The following is a 20,627-nucleotide window of genomic DNA, read 5'->3' as shown; positions in this document are numbered from 1 at the left end:
TGATGAACCTTTTCCTGATAGCCAACCTAAACCTCCCCTGATGCAGCTTCATGCCATTTTCTCAGGTCCTGTCACTGGTCTCAAGAGTGAAGAGATCAGTGTCTGCCCCACTGCTGTGCCTTGTGAGGATGTTGAAGATAATTACGGCAAGGTCTCCCCTCAGTCTCCTCCAGACTGAACAGACCACATGACCTCAGCTGATCCTCATACAGCTTCCTCTCAGATCCTTCACCATCCTCATGGCCCTTCTTTGGATGCTTTCTCATAGCTCTGTATCTTTTTTATATTGTGGTGACCAAAACTGCACACAGCACTTGAGGTGGGTCCTTTTGGATTGCAGCTCAGTGTCAATACAATGGAACATGCTTTTTATACATTATTTCACATATTTTAATAATAAAATTTTATTATGTATATATATACATTTTTATAAATAAGACCCGTACATTTTGTACATCATAAATTTGTCTGTGTCCTCTGGAAGATTTGCTTTAGAAGCTGTTCAAGAAGGATGGGGATGTCTTCTGTTTTTCACAGATTATTTTACATATGGCAGAGTTTAGAAAGCATGTGTAACTTTTGTAATATCAGTGCTAATGGCTCTGATGTAAATCTGCCTTGAAATGGGATAAACTGCATTCAAAACTGTATTGAGCCCTGAAAACCAAGAGCTGGGCACCACAGATGCAGCATTTCAAGCAGGCCTGAGTAAATGAAATGGAGTATGGCACAGTATTGGGAATCATCTGCTGTCTTGTGGACAAATACAGGCTCCATCAGGAAATCCTGCCTCCAAGCCAGTTTTGCTGCTCTGCTGGTGATGTGACAGCTGGACCCACAGGGTTATTTGTGCCTCTGGCAAGGAGCTTAGAAACAAGGCTGCAGGCAGGTTTCAGATGGCTGTGAGCTCAGGGCTCCAAGTGCTGAGTTGCACATCCAGCCTCTGCCTGGTGAGTGGTGAATTTTATTTTCAGTTGTTGGGATGTAGGTGCACAACCCAACTGCCTGGCTTTGGGCAATTGTATAGCTGTGGTGGCCCTGCTCCCCAAAAATGCAAGGAAAGAAGGTGTAAAAGGAATGCAGTAGGAGCTTGTGCTGGTTCATTTCGGGAGAAAGTTCCCCCCGCACCCCCCCTCTCCCCCAGTGCTGCCTAACAGTCGCATGCTGGGAATATTTATTGCATATCCACCTAACTGCTGATTGACACATACAAGACAATAAACTTAATTAGTTAAAATCCCCTGTGTTCTGATTGACTGCCAATGTCCAAAGTCCACCAGGAAAGATATGGGAGATAACATTTGTAAGGCAAGGCTATCTGGGCTGCAGAGTATTTTTTCAATTAATTTCTGCCTAAGGATTGGCTGTGATACTTATCCACTGGCAAACCTAGTTTCAGATTTCAGCTTTAAAATATAATTGGCAGCTCAGCAAATTCATAAAATTGATCCCCATTCACACTTATTTTTGGCTTGCGTTAAGAATGTGCCAACCTGGAACTCTAAACTTAACCCCGAGTGACTTTCCCAGGCCTGTTGCCCTGAAAGGAAAGCCTGGCAGCAGCGCCTGGGCCGCGGCCAAGATAAATCCTGAGCCGCTGATGGCAGGGCAGCCACAGCCTGAACTGCAGGTGAGGGGAGAATAAAGAGATGGAATAAAGGGTAAATTTTGTAAAATGCGCCCTTTCTGAAACCTGTTATTGTGCATTTGTCTCTCACTGCTCCGCAGCCTGACCCTGCTGCGGCCCAGAGCCCGCCTGAGCTGCTGTGAGCCCTGCAGGGCCGCTGGACACAAACCGCGGGACGAGGCCGGACGCGTGTGGCGGGGTAACAGCGCCGCGATTCCAGCTCGCACAAGGCTGCTGCAGCCTGAATTGCTGCTAGCGTAGTCCAAGGTAAGGAAGCAAAAAGAGCCTTTGCATAATATCCACAGATGTTAAATTCAGCCGCGCGGTGAGATGTTCAGGTCCCAGACACACACACATATGGAGGGTCCAGCTCTCTCTCCCCGGCGGCCTGGGGCTGACCCCGGACTCGGGGCAGTACAAGGATAAGGGCCAATCATGGAAATGGGAGGGAGTGCCTCAGGGACATAGGGACAGACATAGGAACAGGGGAAGGAGCCAGTGGGGTGTAACTTAGGAAAAGCTCCCCAGGGCCTCCACAGGAGGCAGCAGGATTGGCTCGGCCGGGGAGATCGAGCCTCACCCGTGGTTTCTTTTGGCCTGGGGGAGCCTCTCAGGCCGGGTCCCCGGCAGGGGAGCGTCGGTGCCGAGCAGGCCGAGCCCGTCCCGCGGAGCCTGCGGCGCGCAGGGTCCCGGCGCTGCTCCCGCTGCTGCTCCCGGGCAGCTCCCGCTGCTGCTCCCGGGCAGTTCCTGCTGCTGCTCCCGGGCAGTTCCTGCTGCCAGGATTTCCCCGAGCGCACGGCACCGGCCGTGTGTCAAAGCGGTCTCGGAGCAGCAAATCCGGCTTCTAGTGCTGCCACATTGACACCTTGTGGCGGACTTGGCCGCCGTGTTTTCTAGAAATATGTTATGGGTGCATGTCTAGGGATGTCAGCTGCGGGACATTCCCTAGAGGCTTCCATTTGTCTGTGGGCAAATTCAAACATTGGAACATCAAAGAGCAAAGTGCAGAGGCTGACCTAAACCGGTGTCTTCCAAATTGCTTATCAATATCATAGAAAATGAACAGAAATAACGGAAATAATTTATTTTTTCTACTGATGTAGAAAATTGGATTCTCTGCCCTTTTCCCCATAATATTGTTTATTTTACTTAAATTTAAACTGGTATTCACTTCCTCTCACCTTCTGCAAGGCTTAAATATGACCTAGGGAAGATGCTCTGAAGATTTAAAGATCTTCCATCTGCTTCTTTAAGTGAAGCCAGGGCTCCAAATCCACCAGATGTCATACATTACGTTATGAACAAAAGGATATGCAGATGCTGAAGTTCTCCGAGAATGTTTCCCTGCTGGAAATAACATTTTTACAAGCTTCTGTATTCGCTTCAGCCTCTTCCTAACAGGACCTCCTGTGGGGATAACTCACTATTTCTCATTCTGATGATGGTTTTGAGTAACACTTATAATTGTCTGCCAATGGTTGTGTATATTTTGGCAATAACAAATCTGCTTCCCTGCTAAATTTTCCTTAGCACCACTTTTGGAGCAGTGTGGGGTGGACTACAACCTTTCCCAGGGCATCATGGCACTCCTTAGGATTGAGTTCTCTCTGTAGCTGGAGAATGTGGTATTATTTAATGAAGTGCATTTTGCTGTTTACCAGTTCAAGTGGTAAAAGCCATCACATTCCTCTGAGCTTCTCCTGCTGCCCCCTTGGCAAGCCTTGGCTGTTCTTTAGTCCTTGTAGGCAGTTCTGGTCTCTGCACAGCTCTCCTCCCGACCATGCCAGGAGAACTTTAATTCCTGCAGTAAAACAAAGTCTAATCTGGAAACAAAATCACCAGATGGTGAAGTTATCTTTGTCTTGACTCTGTGTTCAGTGTTGTAGCTCATTTGGTTACTACAGCTGATGCTGCTTCTTATTTAGCACTTTTCTCAGTTGTTTGGAGTCTCTGCAGATATTAAATTACAGATTCTAAATTCAGCAAGCTGAGAGCCTCAGGAGAGCTGGGCCTGCTTTGCTCGGTCTTGCAAGTGTGCAGATGGGTGGCAGACACCTTTTTCAGCCTTACTTTGCACAGCAGGTCCTTTCCAAGGTTCATCCTACCATGTGTGACATCCAGTACTTGCTTCTTTAAGCTCTACTATTCATTAATTGTATTTAATTAATTGTAATCAATTGTCTTTTTGTTCTTTTCTGAGAAAATCTGCTTGTTTGTCCAGTGTGGCATATTTTATGCCATCCATATTTTGCTGCCTACTCCTAGTTTATGTTTTTCTTCTGCCATCAAGTGTGCTGATGCCCACTTGTCTTCTGTATGGAACCAGCAGTGTTAGTAATTCCCTTCAATGCCCAAACTAGGGAATTGTAGGTGCAATGGAAATCCTGAGCCCAACACGGATGGGAGAAGAAAGAGAAGATGAGGAAACAGTTTGACTCAGGGAGAGAGGAGGAGCTGTGAATGTGGTTAGGGTGAGCAATCCTGATGCCACCATTCATGCACATCATCCAGTTTCCTGACTCCACTCCAAGCCCTGCCAGCCCTGCAGGGGTTGTCCTGGCTCTGTGGCTCACTGCCTCACATGGGCTGTGTTCTCTCCCTGCTCTGCTCCACTGCCCTGTCCTTTGGGCTCCATTTGCAAAGTCAGCACATCAGCACATCTCACTGAAGAGCTCCTCTGAGCCTGCTGCAAGACTTCAAGGCAGTGAGCCCAGCTGGGGGTGGAGAAGGGACGTGGCTAAAATACTATTAAAAAATCCCTTTGCTATCAATTGCAAGCCATAGCACTTCCTCAGTGCTAATGGTGCTGTGGTATTAAACTCTTCTCAAGGGTTCAAAGCATCCTAGTCCCCCCAATGCATGGGAGATAGATCCTACAGCAGTCTTGTGTGTCCATGAGTGAGTGCAAGGGTCTGTCACACTTGGTGAAGTACAGGCCTTCTTCCTCCCAACATTTCTTAAGGCAGAGAGAAGTCATGTTCTATTTGGTTTTTTGTGATTAGTTCAAATATTTACTTATAAATTGTGCCAGCTCTTGTGGGAACTGAGTTAAAATATTATCGAAACTTCTCAGAATAATTGGAAAATACAAGTATTTGATACCCAGCAAGATTAACAGCTTTAGAGACTGTTTCATGGCATTAATTCTTATGGTACCTTAGCTCACCACATGAATAGGCTTGTCACCATGTTCTGTGAAGGAGAGTTCTGTATTTTAGCAGAGGTGGTGGGAGGTGTGTTGAGGTGCCCAGGACTGAAAAGAGCACCCTCCTTCCTTCCTCTTTCTTATGCTGAGGAGCTATTGCAGGGCTGACCCAAGATTTCTCAGTGAAATATTTGTGTTTATTTTCCCTAGCCCCTTGCAAGGGAGGGTGTCTCTGGCTTTCTGCCTTTTTGGGGAAGGGCTGAGTGTAGAGAAAGTAAAAGGATTTTTTTTCTCTGGCTTTTTTTTTTTTTTTTTTTTTTTTGGCTTTTTTGGCTTTTTTTTCCCCTGACTTTTTTTCTTAAAATGAACTTGGCAGCTCTGTAAATCTCCCTTGGGAAAGCAGCCCATCTCCCGGAAGATTGCTCTCAGTGCTTCCAACTTCTTCTAAAAGAGTCTTGACAACCAAAAAGCAAAGAATATCAAGGGCTTTCTGAGCCTGTTAAGATTTATGAGCTCATTTGCAACTTGGCAGTGAGAGCTGGCCTCAAATGCATCTCAGCAGAGACACCAAATAGCAACAGCCTCTCAGCCCTCTGTCCAAGAGCCGCCGCCTCCCTTCTGTTCTCAGCCCTTTCCCTGCTCCAGGGGCTGACAAAGGCAGATAGAAATCCCTGCTCTGGAAAGTGCCAAAGGCCCTGCAGCAGGAGCTCCTGAGCCCCATGTGCTCGTGCTGTGGTGGAACAGGGAAGCACTCCCTGCTTTCTGTGGGCTCCTGGCCAGCAGCAGAGTTCCTCTCAGGCAGTGACACAGCGCTGCTGCTGAGCTGCCCTTCCAACAACATCCCCATGAGAAAAAACCCTCTGGTGAGCACAAGAGCCAAGAGAAATCAAGTTCTGTTTAGCACCAAAGTCTGATTTATTTTCTCAGACACTTTCTCAGCAGAGCGCACATTCTATGTATTTCACAAAAAGATTCTCAGTAAATATGACAGAAATTAAAAGGAAAAAAATTAAACATTGAGAGGGCTTTGAACAACCACCAAATTCCTGTGCATCCTCAAAGGAAAAGGAGAAAAGTTCATGCACATCTCCAGCAAGCCAAGGGCACCATGTAAAGACAGTGTGCCAATTTTCCCATGGATTTTTAAATGCTTTGTGTATTGAAATATGTAACGTGCATGCCAGACATGAAAATTAATGTTGACATGCACAGTTACATCCTGCTCCATTGCTGTGTGTGTGTTTTCTGGATGCTGCAATTTGGAACTTGCTTTGTTTGGGTGGAAGGTATTTTTCCACTCAGCATCACATTTTGTCTCCAGTATTTTTTGAGGCATGTCACAGAGAATTTTTTCCATAGTTTTGTTTTAACTTCTGGTTTGTTAGAACTTCTAATCCTTATGTAATATGTAGTGGATAAATTTGTAAGCCATTCCAATAATGCATAGGAGATATGGAAAATACAGTCATGTTCTGTGAATGTAAGTCATACCTCCAAAATGCAAATTGTTGTTCCCTGGAGCCAACCTCAGGGGCATAAGAAATTGAATAGACACAGTATATTTATTTTCTGCAGATTCTTCAAACATCAAAAAAAAAAAAAAAAAAAACCCAAAAAAAAAAAAAAAAAAGAAAACCAAAAGCTGGTGGTGGTTTCCAGAGGCAAACAGGTCAAACTATCACAGCTTTCAAAAAATTCATCATGTGATAATGTTACTAAGGGTAAATTACTGCTACTGTTGCAGAAGCAACAGAATTCCAGCTTCTCTTTGAGGACTGTGTTTAATTCCTGCCTGGAACTAACAACCCTGCACTTCAGAGAAATGACATACTGCTGGGTCAGAGAGCTTGAAAATCCCACCTGAATGTTGAAGCATCAGTTCTAAGATGACTGGGACTGGGGGAAAAAAGAAAACAAAACCAAAAACTAAACAAAATAACAACAAAAAACCCCCACCACGTAAGTAAAACCCAGAAAATGAAGACATTATTGAGGACAAAGTGTTAGAGATGTTATAGAATACATTTTATAATGTGTTAAAACATTTTAAAACATGTCATACTGACATACTTAAACTTTGGTATAATGCCAAAAAGCCTCCAGGATCAACCTTACTAATTGAATTGAACCTGAAGCATTCGGTGGAATAATGCAGAGATTAGCAGCTTTACAGCTTACTGAAAATCAAACATGTCCTAACAGAACATAGTTTACTGTATAATTGCATTATGGGGCCATGTTTGGTAATTGAGAGTTAAGTCAACAATAGATTTCTTGTTCTATACAGGAGACATTTTCAAGCTTTTTTAATTTTTTTTCTCTTCAGCATCATCTGGACTTTTGAATTTTTTTTATTACCAGCCCCAAGCCCTCAGTCCACACCAAGACTTACATTGAAGATGACTTCCCTGATTTTATTTATGCTCTGTGTGTCCCTTTTCTGAGAAAGGTACCTGTGTCTTCCTTCAGGTGCTCCGGTGCACCTCCAGCCCCTCTGCTGGGGGTTCTGTGTGCTCCCAGCATGGCTTTAGAAGCACGAGATGTAGCTCTGAAAGCTCCCTGGCAGCGGGCTGGGCTTGAATCAGGTGATGACAGGGACCCAGAGCTGCCTTCCAGCAGAGAGCACAGCCCTGTGCTAGGGAACAGACCAAATCACCTTCTGTGCTGGCTGAGCAAGCACAGTTCTTTTAAAGAAGTTGAACCATAGTTTGGACTCTAAAATCACATCTAATGTTTCAGGGTGTTAATGAAAATCTGTGCCATCCTCAATCCAGGCACCAGTGAGGTTCAAATGCTGGCAGCCCAGTAAACCTGAGTCCTCCTGTTCTCTTTCAGGGGAGGTGGAATGCAATCCCACTGCTGTGGGTGACAGCCTTTGCCTTGACTTGATGCTTATACTTGTATTCCTGGAGCAGCTGTGATCCTTGCCATAACACCCTCTAAAAACAGTTAGTTAAGACTCAGAATGAGCTTCAGTTAGTTAAGCCTCAGCATCTTCTTGCCCTGGGACTTGTGCTGATTGGGAATGGTTTGCTCTGGAGGTTTCACAAATTTCTGTGTCTTTCAATCATTAAAGTCCAGCAGGCAATATCATAGAATAACAGAATTGTTTGACTTGGAAGGGACATAAAAGATAATGCAGTTCCAACATCCCTGCTGCCATGGGCAGGGACACCTTTCACCTTTCACCAGACCAGACTGTTCAGAGCCCCATCCAACCTGGCTTTAAACACTTCCAGGGACGAGGCATCCACAACTTCTCTGCGCAACCTGTTCTAGTGTCTCACCACCCACCCAATTAAGGATTTCATCCTAAAATCTAATCTAAACCTACCCCGTCTCAGTTTGAAGCCATCCCCCTGTGTACTGTCACTGGAGTTGCTGATTAAGAGTCCCTCTCTGGCTTCCTTGGAGGCTCTCTTCAGATACTGGAAGGTTTCTATGAGGTCTCCATGCAAACTTCTTTTCTCCAGGCTGAACAGCCCCACCTTCCCGAGCCTGTCTTCATAGGGGAGGTGCTCCAGTGCCCTTATCCTGGATACTGGGGTACAAAGTCATCACCTGGCTCATCCCACTGTATGGATAAGGGGAGCACAGCTCTCTGTGTATGTTTATTTGCTGGGCAGAGGGTGGCCTTGCAGCTGGGGTGTGCCAGTAGTCCCTGTAAGCGGCGCTGGGGTAGGCGTGGGCGTTCTGGAATAATCCCGTTCCGTTGCTGGGCTCCAGCTGGGCAGGCTGCCCCGGGGCCTGGCTGGGCACACAGCGCTGCTGCTGGGCATGGGGATGGGGCTGAGCATGGGGATGGGGCTGGGGCTCGCTGTACGGGAGCAGCCGGGCAGGGCACAGAGCCGGGCACTGCCGCAGAAGAGGCTGCTGGCTCTCCGGGGCCTGTTCGTGCTGAGCACCGCAAGGGAAGGAGCGGCTCCTGTGTCCTGCTCCGGGCACCCCTGGGCGCTCCTGAGCCCAGCCGCGCTCCGGGCACATCCCGCCGGGCACGGTCGGGAGCGCTCCTCGCTGGAAAGGGCACCCGGGAGAGCCGGGGCGCTCCAAGCCCCGAGGGGGATGCAGTGAGAGCAGCTTGTGCCTGAGGTCGGAGCAGGGCTGGGTGCTGTCCGTGAGCCCCCTGTCCCGAGAGGTGCACCGGGACCAGCTGCAGCCGCACGTGTCCTCACGGATGGACACCACTGACATCTTCTCCAGGAGCGGGTCCCTCCGTAGGTCAGAGCCAGCGCTGCTGGGCCAGGCACGGAATGTCTGCTCCGAGCAGCCGCCCTGGGACCGGCCTGGGCAGCGGGAGGGCCCCGAGCAGCCTCTGGCTTCCCGCAGAGTTTCTGTGCAGGCGTCGCACGGGGAGCACTGACACCTCTCCTCCTCCTTCCCCTGGGATAACGGGACCTTTGTTTTGGCCCTGAGCTCATCAGCAACCGAAAGCTGAGCTTGATGTTGTCTCTCTGGATGGTAAAATTTGCATTTATTGCCATAGGTGCATTTTTTACCTGAAACGATAAAACCAAATCAGACAGGAAGTTGTCACTAGCACCAACATCAATTAATGCACACATCACTTCTCCCCAGCACTGGGTGTGACAAACACAGAAAAAGAGGAAGTACTATTTTCAAACTCAGTACTGTTGACTCCAGATTTAAATATTGCTGATATTAATAGCAGGGTGAAGCAGCAGTGAAAGGAAGTCTCAGCTATTTTGGAAGTGTCTGATATTCATGTTTCAGTTCCTGCTCTCAGCGGGCTGGGAGGCCTGCTGCTACAAAAAGTGGCTTTAAAAAATGGCATAGGGATTTACCTCTGAGAAACCTGCTGTCAGGAGGGGAGAGAGGGAAAGTGTTTGGATGGCCATTCCCAAGTGCTGCAGCAGAATCCACTCCACCAGGTGAGAAGTGTGTATGGGCAGGACATCCAGCACAGCCACAGTGCCCGTGGGTGCTGCATGCAGGCAGGGATGGAGGGGTCACAAGCATCTGCTGCCTTTGCTGAGGCTGCAGCCACTCAAGTAGGAGGGGGAAAAGCATGACACCTTGGAGCAACCCCAGCCCAAGTGCTCACCACATAAAGCAGGACAGCACGTGGCTGAGGGAGAGCACTGCTGGGAAGCAGGGGGCACTTCACAGCATGGGGAGAAACCCACCATAAGGGCAAGGCTGCCATTTTCTCTCAGGAAGCACTGGCTTTTTGCTGAGGAAGTTACTTAAGGTGGGTCCGTGCCGGCCTAATGGATCGTCGGGAGGCATAAACCTGGAAAAGTAAAAGAAGCCATGGATGTGAGCACAGGTCTGTGCACACTGGATGTCTCAGTGAAGTGCACCTCCCCTGGACACCTCAGCTATTAAAAACTCAGGAGAGAAGAGAGGTTAGTGTGAAGAGACTGAGGAGCACTCAGCCCAGCCTTGCAGGTGTGGTGGAAGAATGAAAACCTTCTATCATCAGGGATGGTGAAGGGCCAGAGAGACCAGCTTCTTGTCTCTTCTAGCAAGCCATGACTGCAGAAACACAGGGAAAAGTCCTATTTTGTCGTGTAGGGGAATTAAAAATACTGCCAGCCAGCCTCCTCTCATGGATTTAATTCTGCTTCTTACAGGAAATAGAAAGTAAAAGATACCAGCCTTTGGTTCAACATCACAAATTGGATTGGAAAGAAGCAAAGCTGGTCATTAATGCTGCCATTCAAAAGTTCATAGAAGAGTGACATGGGAGGTTTTAAGACCAAAGCTGAGGGAGTAGGACACTCAAGAAACGAGATAAGCAAAGCTGCAGTAAATTCCTTCCATAAAAAGGCTCATGTATTCTGCTACTGATGGGAGGTACTCCGATGCTGGCCCAGAATGTTTAAATTCTAGGTTCTATAACAGCATCATCTCCTACCTGTTACTGACAAAGGAGTACATGAGTAGTCGCTGCTCAATGAACCATTTCCACTCGGGGTTTTCATTCTGGAGGTCCCGGTAGTGGTCATTGGAAACAATGACTCCGTCCCTCTCATAAGCGACTTTCACTATGTAGCGATCGTCGTAGCAAACCACCCGCTTGCCCTTCACTTTCCTGGAGGGGGTGTACACCAGGATGGATTGCTTCTCCAGCTCCTCAAGGATGTGCTGATCTGGTGGGGGGATTGGCAAAAGTAGATGAGGGAAGCCAAAAATAAAAGAGAAACTAATTAATTATTTATGACTAGGTCTCAAACATCTGCTAGAAACCTACAGGAATCTAAAGCTATTTCAGCACTTTAGGAAACTCGCAGTGCAATTTTCAAATGCAGTGATATCTGGTGGTTATTTCACAACTTGAAAATCAGATCTTTTACAAAGAGGTTTTACCAAACCTGTAAATTTTGAGACACCTTTTTTTGATTTTTAATTCCTATCTGTAAAAGAATGCCTTGAATTCTACACCAGAGTCTGATACTGAATCCCTGCAGTGCCCTTTTTACCCTGCTAGATGCCAGAAGGCTCATAACCAGCCCTGATGTAAGCTTTGCATGGAGATAAAACGTGTGTGATAAAATACATAAATGAACTTCTTCTGCTGCTGTTGAGGACACTCTGACCTCTTGCCATTCCTTCTCTGCAGGAAGGCAGATCTGCCTCATCTGCAGACACCAAGCTGCTGGCACAAACCTGGCTGATTTCCAGACAAAATATTTCCGCACTAACTGAGTTTCACTTCCCTTCCCAGATTTCTGCTGATGCATTTTTTTCTCCTGGAAGGGGAGCCCATGCACCCTCTGTGTTGGGCGGCAGGCTGACAGATAACAGCCATGCAGTAATGAGCATCACTGTCTCCTGGCAGGCCTCGAAGGCTCCAAAGACTCATTGCAAGCTGACAAACTCCTTCTTTAACTCAGCTTGGCAGCACCTTGTGCTTGTTAAGCAGAAGGTTTAAAGCAGTGTAACAAAGCCTTGTAAGCAGTTTTAGCTGCTAGCCAGGAGCACTGAATGGGGCAATGAATTAATGACTCATTCAAGTGAGGGAAGCCTGATACACAACTTGCACTGTGCTTGTCTTTACAGGAAAAACAACTGTACTGGGTTCTTCACAGCCCCTCTGTCTCCAAACTGCACCTAATGGCTGCCAAATTACCCCAGGATGGTGACCTACCTGCAATGGGGCTGTCTTGTCGAGGGGGTTCCTTCCTCCAGAGTGGGACAAAAACCTTGATGTAAGTGTGGCCCCTCTCTCGAAACCAATCCACTGCCAGCTGGATGCCCCAGCAGGAGAACACCTCCTTGTTTCCATGACTGTAAAGAAAGAGAGAGGATGATGAGACAAAGCTTTCATGAGGCTTAAAGTTCTCTTTAACTGAGCCAGTAATGAAAAGGCAAAATAAACAGCTTTTGTGTCATTCACCAGTTTCCAAGAAAACAACTGGCAGGCTGTCCTGGTGGGACAGATCCAAACAGCTCCTCCAGCAAAGATTTATCTGAAACAGTCTGGACACTTAAAAACAGAGGTTTCCTATCCCCCATTTCTGTGATCCAAGCCTATTCCTTCCATCAGTATCTGGATGGACTTAAGTTCTAAAGTACCAACAAGATCTTAGGCCTTGTCAAACCCTTCACGTGCCTTGTCTGAAAAAGGTTTGAGGAGTGAGAGTTTCTTCCTGCACAAGCAGAAACCCATGAGGCTCCTGTGAGAAACAAAATGTGGGAATTTTCTTCTGTAGTAACAGGGCCATTAGAGATTTTAATGACTGAAGGTGTGATCACAGGGCACTCCACTGGTGGTCTTTTTTGGAAACTTGAGACAAAATATGGGGGGAGAAAAACTGTAAGAAGCAGGATAGGAAATACAGAGAACCAAAAAAGGGACAAGACATCAGTGGAGATAGCCACAGGCACCTAAGGCCCACTTTTGTCTTGCTCTAGTTGATGGATATTTTCTTCATTTCACAGAGAGGTAGGAAAGCCCTAAGTGTTCTAGAAGTGCCAGCAAGGTGGGTTCTAAAGAATTCAGTATGTAGCATCAGACAGAAAATAACCTCAAGGAAAACAACTGGGGGTGACATCCTTCTAAATGTCCCACCTTCCCTGAAAGCTCCTACTGCTTGACATTCACTTATCTAAAATTTGACTGCAGCACAGTGTATGTGTAAAGGAAGGTAGTTTGTGAACTACCTCTGAACAAGGAAATTTAAATTTAAAAATTAATTAATTTAAATTAATTTAATTTAAATTTGTACCCAAAGTCCTAAGTGGATAAATACCTTCACAGTATCTACAGAATGCTCATCCTTGTACTTTGACTTTGCTGCATAATATTGCCAGTCTCACTCAGGCTTTCACTTCTGCAAAAGGTCCTTGGGAATGACTCCCTTGGCTGCTCCACCCACCTGCACTGACAGACCAGTCAAGGGTGATGCCACAGTCTTAAATGAGTCTCCCACCACCCTCCCAGGGATTCATCTCTAGGATCTGTCTACACCAACCTCGTAACCAAAGCTGGTTTTACACCCAATAAAAGTTTCTGTCCTGAAATGGTGACCACAGATGAAAAATAGCACAATTTGTAGGAAGAAACCTGGCTGCCTATTAAGAGCTACCAAGGCAATAGGAAGTCATTCAAAACCCTTAGCAATAATAAATGGTCTGATGTGCTTGACATATCTAATCTCCATTTTAGAACAGCTGTTTTGTTTGGTTTTAAAGGATGGGATATTTCCAGGACATTCATAACATCATCTGGACTGCTGAATTGTGAGTGACTTTTTCAGATAATTACCTTTGAAAGGCAGTCCAGGTACATCTTTGATGCCACGACTCAAACAAAGTTCAGCAACATCTTTCTTAAATATTGGCTACTTGTATATATAATCCTGTGCAGAAAGTAAAGTACTCAAGCACAAGTGGGTCAGCCAAAAGGCTGAGTGGAGCAAGGAAAGTGATGCACCTGGAACTGCTCCTCAGCATTATCAGCTAATCCAGCTGCTGCCACACTGCTGCAGCCAGACCTGTGGGCCACCTGAATGAGTCTGTCCCTGTGTGGGGGCTGCACATCCCCACGGAACACCAGGGACTGCTGTGCAATGGAGCAAGGCCCTCGGAGCTTCCCATCCTCCCTGTGTGGCACACACTGGCTCCTGCCAGTCACCTTTCCCACAAAACCCAGGAGTCCATGGACCATAACTCACCCATGACCTGCCACAGCTCAGTCTCATCTCTGCCTCTTGCCAGCAACAGGGCACACTGCACAGGGTCACAGACCTGCAGGGCCCATCTCTCAGAAAATGGAGCAGCGATTTGGCATCTCTGTGACTCCAGCAGTTAATCCATCATTAGCATCCTTTTTAAATTGTGCCATTCCAGCTCCTTTGGGAGGTAGTTTAGGCAAAACAACTTTTGAAAACTGCAAATGGCCCAATCTCCCTGTGGTCATGACACAACATCAGCTAAAGCTTTGTCAGAAAGGCCTAGGAACAGGCCTCTGTAGCTACCACAGCTTTCAAACTAGGTGTAAGTGCAAGCACTAGAGGAGATAGCAGTGTGCAGTGAATACAGTTATGACACTTCCCTTTTTCTATTAATACAACTCCATTTATTTTTTCCACCAGCCTTGCTAAACTTCCCATGGATAGGCTGGCAGGAGGCAAAATTTCTCATCACACCTGATGGAAACACCAAGTGTCCTGAGATGTCTGATGAGTGAGACTGGCTGAAGGCAAGGTCATTTTCCATTCAGCTTCTCTGGTAGGCTGACTGATGGTTGGAGTCTGCTGAGCCAGTTGCTTTATTACCCTGGGGCATATTCCTCCTTTTCAAAACCTTGTGTTCTACAGTGGGCCCTCAATACCAACTCTGAAATGCTCCAGAAACACCAATCCTAAGATATAAACATAAATGCTCAAGATATTTTTCCCCACACAGACAACTGCCCCTTGAAGCTCTAACTTCTCTATTGTTTCGTTCCTAAACTGCTGCTTCTGCTACACTTCTATGGTTGTTGGTATTGATGATGATGGAGTTTTCCCCAGCAAGGGAACCTGACATCCCTTTCCCCTGACATCTGCAAACAGTCCTTCTCTGTCAGTCAGCAGCAATCCAGAAAAATTAAAGCAAGGATACTGAAAGCACTGTCCAGGCCTACCCCATTAGCCAAAGCAAATGCCATTCAGCACCACTTTGAAAGGCATCCAGGAGAGGAAAACAGCTGCTCCCTTTCAGTACCAGATGAACTGACAAGCTCAATAGTCTCCTCCACCATCCACAGACTCATTATCAAGGCAGAGTTTGGGATGTCTGAGAAGAGCTGTAAAACTTCTGCCTTTCTGAAACTTAAGGCTGCTGTGCCTGGAGAGCTGAGTACAGAGCCCTTGGCCCACCATGGGTAATACTGACCCTGGCACAGTGACAGGAGGGGTGATCAGCTCAGCCACACTGCCTGAGTGGGTGCTCAGTTCTTTTGCAGAGAGGCAAGAAAGACACCCTGAGGAGGGGCTTGGGTGAAGAGGCAAAGCAGGGCAGGAGACCTTAACACCTGGGTACCAAGCACATGGCCCAGACAAGGCCAAACAAATTTGCTCTGTTGTGTATTTCCCACTCCTAGTGAGCTGCCTTGAGCAGGGAAACTCTTGGCTTTGTCTGGGATTTCTCCCTTCACCCACAAGATGGCATAATTTGCTTAGCCTCCGGTTTCTCTGGATGTGCTTGGCCAGTTTTCTCTCCAACCAGAGGGGATTTGGTCTCATCTCATCTCACAGAACAGCTAACAGGAGGAGGAAGCCTTCCTTTGCCCTGTCCCAGCCTGCAGGGATGGGCCTGGCCCTGCTGAGTGGACAGGGAAGTTAACAGAGAAAACAGATGGACAGCCAGTGCATCCTGGACTCATGGCTCTGTATTGCTGGGATAAACAGAGGCCAACTCACTGCTGCCTTGGGACATCCCATCCACAGGGATATGCCAGGCTCCCCATCTGTAAGAGCACTTAGACAGTGCCAGGGCTGTGCTCAGGAAATGGAATTGGCCAGCAGGGGTTGATGCGACATTTCCCGGAAACAGACTGACTGAGGAGGAAATGAATCTATTCAATATCAGTCAACTATCAATTCCCTGATATTTACCTAAAACAGAAGCCAAATAGAAATCCAACAAAAATGATACAATCCAGGAAATGTTCTCAGCTTGTATAATTTTTGTTGGTTTTCTATTTGGCTTCCATTTACTTTTGGAGTTTACTTGCAGGACAAAGCAGTAAAACTGTGATAATGTTAGAAACCACAGCCACCTGACTTTATTTCCCCTCTCCTTAGATTAGGTGAGTGGTCTGTCTATCTATTCATCAGATTTTCCCTGGAAACACCTCAGGTTTAGAAATCCTAGGTGCCCATTTAGAAAGGGTAATTTACTGGTGTAATTTACTGGTGAGCTCCAAGGGGGAGACACTGCCAGAAACAGTGGGCAGAGGCTGCCTTAGAGCAGGTCAGAATGCAGAGTGAGCCAGTGCTTGCATGTGATGTAAACACTGATCCATGGGCATCCAGACAGCAGGTCCTTAAAAGCTGTGCATCAGCCAAAGAACAGGAACAAGCAATAGTTCATACATCAAATGCATCAATGCACCTCTCACCTGAAGGAAAAACACACTTCAAGCCATCAGTTTTACAAGTCAAAAGCTTCAGAGGAAGAGAGGTGCCTTTCAGGAGAGGAGCTTACCTCATGGCGACATTGCTGCCATCGATCACAATGGGCCTCAAGGAGTCAGAAGAATCACTTTCATCTTCTCCAAGCCACTTCAGCCCTGCTGAGGTGCTGCACGATCCACGGGCTACCAGCTTCAGCTGGGAAGGCTGAGCCTGGTCCTCCAGAGCCTGAGGTTTGCTCCCCATCCGAATCAGCTCCTTCAGCACATCATCCTCCAGGGCCTCTTGGCCCAGATTCTCCAGCACTTTGCAGATGTCCTGCTTATTATAGCCCAGCTTGCAGAAAAAATCCATCTTGCTCTGGTTCACTTCCACTCCTGCTGCAGAGACTTTTCTGGAGTGTGGTGGTGCTGCTTTGCTAGAAATTGAACTGGCCAGTGCCATTTTAGGAAGTATTTATGCTCCTTTAAGCCTGATGATCCTGTCTTCCCAGCTGTGTCCCACAGGCATCAACTTCAGGGAGGGAAAGATTAGCAACTGCAAAACACAAGCATTAAGGAAGGACATGCAATCATCTCAATCCTTTGCCTAGAGCACAGCAGAGACCAGCAGGTTAGCTGTCTTCCCTCTGAGGAGACTGTCCAGCCTTCTCTCAGCATTAAAGCATTTTCTGCTCCGCTCTTAGTTATAAAAGCAGCAGAGTGTCCCATGCAATGTTCGTCACTCTCCCAGTATTATGTCAGACAGGTGTCACTTGACTGGGTGAGCTATGCCAGGCTGCCTGTGCGCAGACAGGCTGCATGCGTGAGTTGGTTCTTCAAACTTATCTCACAGGAAATGACACAAAGGGGATTTTCAATCTGCTGTGTGGTTTCTCAGCCCCAGATAAATATCTGTCAAGTTTTACTGGATGGGCTCAGATGCCATAGCAACTTAACAAGCATAGCAAATTTCATCCAGTGATTTAAGGAAACATGCTGTTTGCAAAGTATCTGGAAACAGATTTTTTTAATAGTTTCCTCTTTTCTACTATGTCTCTGTGTGTATACAGACATAAATTCTGAAATTCTGTCACTCATCAGTTCTAATGATGCCTGACTACTCTTTTCCTGTTATTTGCTATTTTGGTGAGGGCTTTTAATTTCAGAGAAGCAGCTTGTTTTTTTGAAAGCCATCAGGACAGTGCCTTGAAGCAGGTGATCCAGAAAGCGGTTTCAATTTCACTTACGTTTATTGTCAAGGTAATTCAGAAATGAGTGTGCAAAAGTAGCAAAAAGCTACTTCATATTCTCCAGAACTGCACCACGTAAATTTCTGCTCTACCCAGTGAATGAAAGTGATGGGCAGCACAGTCAGGGGTACCCAGAGCTGCCAAGCCCAACCAGGGTGACACAAGAAAACATACAGGGTGACCACTCATCTGTGAAGCCAAACACCTTCAGCCACTGTTGGCTTGCTTGCACTGAAGCATCTCTTGTCACATCACTGAAATTATTGGTGCTACCTGGTTAAAAGCTGTGGCTGGTTCTTCTACCCACACAAGGGATATAAGGGTGGCCCCCTTCCCTTTGCTGGCTGCAGTCAGATGCAGATTCTGACCAAACAACCCCTCCGTGCTGAGGCCAGAGCCAGAACCACATCCCACCCTGGCCTGTGGAAGAAGGCATGGAGGTACTGAAACAAGCAGCCGGGAGAGGATTCAGAGTGAAGCTCCTCCCCAAGGCATAAGAGCCTTCTCAGGCTGTGGGGAAGAAATCCATGCTGGGTTCAGTTAATTTAAAACTGATTAGTTCAGCAGGAAAACATGGTAATTAGTTATAACTTCACCCAGTGAAACTTTGATTTTTACTTTTCTATGTAAAAATCAATGTTTCTTTTGTATGTTATAAATTTCAGGTATTCTCTGGGAGAAATCTGGCACTCAGTTAAAAATGACAAACAGCATAAATAAAACAAAATATACTTTAAAAATGTCATAACTGTAAGGGGAAAACAGTTACCATGTGTATTTTTCCATCTAAACTGAGGCATTGCTTATTTTAGTCAGTGACTGTTTTCCTCACAATGCACTCTATAACAATTTTTACATCTAATCCTTGTTTTTAATTCATTGACTACAGATGAAAATTAAAATGCTTTTTCATTATTGAAATGTTTTCTCATCTTTGGAACAGCTACTGTCTGAGCTAAAATACATTGATGTAACAAAATAAAGCAGAAGCTGTCACATCTGGGATAGCACCACAGTAAAACCTGCTTCCAGGTATGCAATTCATGGTTCCAAACACTTAAAGTGTGCTACTTCATTTTTTTTAAATGCCTAGGTTTTTAAAAACAAATTATTGCTAATTAAAACTTTTCTTAGTATATCTTCAGGTTGAAAAGATTTACCACATATTTTAATTGCCATTACTATTCTTTTCAAACCTGTACTTCTGTCTACTCTGATGCTTTTTCTTTTTTTTTTCTTTTTTTTCTCCCCCTTATCTTTTACCATCAGAACAATTTCCCATGTTAGCACCACATTGTGTTGCATGGATGTTTGCCCTGGATTTCACCTGAAATTAGGTTGGATTCAATCCTTTAGAATTTTACCAGCTGCAGAGGGGGCAGAGGCCACATCCACCTTGCAGCCTCCAGCACACATGAGCAGGTGCTGGATGAAAGTTGTTCACCACAGCACTTTCCTGGCTCCATCCCAGGCAGCAGCAAGCCTGTGGTCCATGTCTGCACACTTTGCTTCTTTTTGCAAGGCTTTGCTTCTTTTTGCCAGGCTTGGTCCCTCTGTGCAAGCAGTGAATCCCCTTGGTTTGCTGAGCTTGGGAAGCGCTGAGCTCCGGATGCTGCCTGGCCTTGATGTGATGCAGCATCAGCCATCACCAGCAGTGTGGCAACTCTGCAAAGTTAACCACTGGATTTCTGCTGCAGTGTGGCCAAACATCATAAATGGGTGATACAGGCACTGCAGGGTTTTCACCACAGAGAGAATAATTTGGAAAAACAGATGGAAGCCTTGGTGACAGAAAACACTGAGGTCACCCTTCTCAAGGGGGAATTAAAGGGCAATAAAATCCCTGGCTTACACATTAGTAAACAGTCAGGAGTGTGCCCAATTCCAGCATGTCAGCTGGCTGCTTATAACCAGCATGTAAAACATGACAAGAGGAGAAATTGTGTATCACAGAGTCCAACTTTTGCTATCACAAACAGGTTGTGAAATGCCATTTATAAACTTTATGACCTTAATTTGCAAACTGCCTAGATTTCCTCCTGCCACTTTCCTCCCTTCATCTCAGCTGATCCCACTGGAACCTCTTTTTGTTTTCACTCCACTGAAAGCCAAAGTCTTCTCATTTCATAGAATAATTTATCCACAGATAATGGTGTACCCATCCTATGTTCTAGCTTAAAAAGCACTCACTCTGTGTTGCTGTGACTCCTCTCACAGATACACACACACAGAAGGAATGGCTTCAGTCAGATTTCCAAAATTCTATTTCAATCTTAACATTTTAGAAGGTTAATATTTCAATGAGTACTTTTGACCAAAACAAAATTTAAAAACCTCTTATGTTTTTCTGCCTTTGGTATATTTTGACAGATTTTTAAGATTAGAAAATTATAATCGAGAACAATTTTCCAAAGAAGTGGTGGTAACTACTACATCTTGAATGACTTTAAAGAATGATTTTTCCTTCCACCAGGTGTTTGCTCCTCTTCTGACCAGTCAGAGCAGCACCTCCAGCAGCCTCAGGGCACAGAACCACAGTAAGGACCAGTTTGACTCACAGGGCTCTTCAAAGCCCCCTCAAAGGCCAGTTCTGCCCAAGCAGAGGCAGAGGGGATTCAGCCTCAGACAGACCTGGCACTGGTCAAGGCAGAGCAGGATAAGGTCTTCTCTAAAGTTCATGTGTTTGCCAAGCAGCACAAGGAGCACAGCTACAGCTCCCTGCCACCACAGTGCTGCCCCTCACACCTTGGGGCCAGACCACTTCACCCCTCTGCCTCCTTCACCCCTGAGAATGACTCTGCAAACCACCTAAGACTGACTGCCCATTTGAGCCCTGCCATGTGGTGGGGCTGCTCTACCTTCAGAAAAGTAAGAATTTTTATTTTCACAAATGAAAGATGCACATAACTCTTCATAAGCTCTTCACAGAAACACCAGAAATTTGTTGTCTTGATGACTAAGAAAAGATTTGCCATTTTCTTCCCCACCTTCCCCTGCTCCAGCTGTGCCCACAGGTAACCCCTTGCTCTGCACCTTACC

The 20,627-nt window shown here is 46.2% G+C and overlaps 1 protein-coding gene and 1 long non-coding RNA gene across 2 annotated transcripts; one reads left to right on the top strand and one right to left on the bottom strand.

The window, feature by feature from the left end:
* Positions 1–633: 633 nt before the first annotated feature.
* Positions 634–11,927, top strand: LOC139592741 (uncharacterized). The gene is made up of 3 exons (XR_011680101.1): positions 634–1,630; positions 1,729–1,894; positions 11,796–11,927. It is a non-coding gene; the product is annotated as an uncharacterized lncRNA (long non-coding RNA).
* ZC3H12D (zinc finger CCCH-type containing 12D) lies at positions 5,604–16,977 on the bottom strand. Its single transcript, XM_071432901.1, has 5 exons — positions 16,431–16,977; positions 11,884–12,023; positions 10,651–10,885; positions 9,917–10,023; positions 5,604–9,268 (listed from the first exon to the last, which is right to left on the bottom strand). The coding sequence occupies exons 1-5, from the start codon at positions 16,799–16,801 to the stop codon at positions 8,277–8,279; spliced, it is 1,845 nt and encodes a 614-aa protein (XP_071289002.1). The 5' UTR covers positions 16,802–16,977; the 3' UTR covers positions 5,604–8,276.
* Between the last annotated feature and the right edge of the window lie 3,650 nt (positions 16,978–20,627).

This window comes from Agelaius tricolor, unplaced genomic scaffold (genome assembly GCF_023055355.1).
Source record: "Agelaius tricolor isolate 1412-34295 unplaced genomic scaffold, bAgeTri1.0.p SCAF_1, whole genome shotgun sequence".
Taxonomy (NCBI): Eukaryota; Metazoa; Chordata; class Aves; order Passeriformes; family Icteridae; genus Agelaius; species Agelaius tricolor.
This window is presented reverse-complemented; position numbering and strand designations above follow the sequence as displayed.

Excerpts from the sequence above, each read along its gene's own strand:
- ZC3H12D (XM_071432901.1), bottom strand. The coding sequence starts at position 16,801 with ATGGCACTGGCCAGTTCAATTTCTAGCAAAGCAGCACCACCACACTCC. Across the intron at positions 10,886-11,883 it reads ACAAGACAGCCCCATTGCAG|ATCAGCACATCCTTGAGGAG; the intron begins GTAGGTCACCAT and ends TCCCCCCACCAG. Across the intron at positions 10,024-10,650 it reads TACTCCTTTGTCAGTAACAG|GTTTATGCCTCCCGACGATC; the intron begins GTAGGAGATGAT and ends TTACTTTTCCAG.